General features: G+C 35.1%; 1 protein-coding gene across 1 annotated transcript in view; it reads right to left on the bottom strand.

The window, feature by feature from the left end:
• The window catches only part of uck1 (uridine-cytidine kinase 1), a 5,665-nt gene extending 5,000 nt beyond the window's left edge, over positions 1-665 (bottom strand). Inside the window, exon 1 of the mRNA XM_015043633.1 lies at positions 448-665. Within this exon, the coding sequence (XP_014899119.1) occupies positions 448-537 (90 nt within the window). The 5' untranslated portion in view covers positions 538-665. The remainder of the gene's footprint in view (positions 1-447) is intronic.
• Between the last annotated feature and the right edge of the window lie 565 nt (positions 666-1,230).

Below are 1,230 nucleotides of genomic sequence, written 5' to 3'. Positions count from 1 at the left end.
CGCCTCTTAATTTTTTTATTTTTGGCTCCCTTGTGAAATAAAAAGCCCCAATAATTTTTTTTTTTTTTTTTTTTTTGTTTTTTTTTAATATCAGTAAAGTTTCTTTATTCCGTAATGCATTACGGTAAACAGGCAACGATAAAATACATTGGACTGAAATTGCACAGGATTCCTGATTGAAACGGTTATTCCTCATGCGTGACCTCGAGTTCAAAGTTTACGATTTGACGTCAATAGCTTTACTAACGTGACCTGTGTTGTATTTTCTTCTAAATATTCAGGGTTGGAAAGGGGCTAGGTCAACTTAATCTCAACAAAAGAGTGTTTTAGCAAAGTAATAAACCATTAAACAAGTGGGCGTGACACTTGTTTTGACAGTTTGGTGAATGCTAATACTGATTCCGAGCTAAGACAACCGGTATGCTAATTACGTTTCTAATAGTTTACCTTTCCGCTGGCCGTGCCTCCGCTAACACCGATTAAGAAAGGTCGATGTCTGGGCTTTTCTGCCTCGTCTGTGACTCCAAGTTCTTCCATTGCAGTCAGTTCAACAATAAAGGCAGCAGAAACGAAATTTGGCAGCGTGTCCGACAGCTAACGGCCTGCAAACAGCTACGGCGGAAACTACTGTCATTCTCGCGAGAACTGAAGCTATCTGGGTCACTTCGAACACTGGTGTTCCGATGCAACACATTTTAGTTTGGTTTGTAGGCAACAAAATACTGTTATTTACACCCTTTGAACTGAGCCATAGTTTGTCATGTTTCACCTGTTGGTTGCGTATTATAGTTTAATTGGTAGATCAAATCACTGCAACCTGATATTTTATTGGGGAATAAAAATAATCTTATAATTTTACTTATTTATTTTTTAATTGAAAAATCTTTGGTGCATTTGAGTGCAGTCTTTATTACTCAGATACCCCAAAATAAAATCGAGTAAAATCAAGCATTTCAGAAGTAACCTGTAATAAACAAAGTCCATCTTTGTCATAGCATAATCACTAATGTTTACACTGTTTTTCAATGCTTCAATGCATGTAAGGCACATATTACTCCACCTAAAAAACACAGAATAATTTGGTGTTAAGAGATTAGCGTTTTCTACTGGTAACGAACTGTCACGAAGTATAAATTTTACTTTAGTGTTGATATATATTTACCTTAGTAAATATATATTTACTTTATACTTTAGTATAAATTTTACTTTAGTGTTGAATGTCTGTTTTAC

The sequence above is a fragment of the Poecilia latipinna genome, unplaced genomic scaffold, assembly GCF_001443285.1.
Source record: "Poecilia latipinna isolate Pla-1442-1.1 unplaced genomic scaffold, P_latipinna-1.0 Scaffold642, whole genome shotgun sequence".
Lineage (NCBI taxonomy): Eukaryota > Metazoa > Chordata > Actinopteri > Cyprinodontiformes > Poeciliidae > Poecilia > Poecilia latipinna.
Note: the sequence above shows the minus strand (reverse complement) of the source record. Positions and strands in the feature narration are given on the sequence as shown.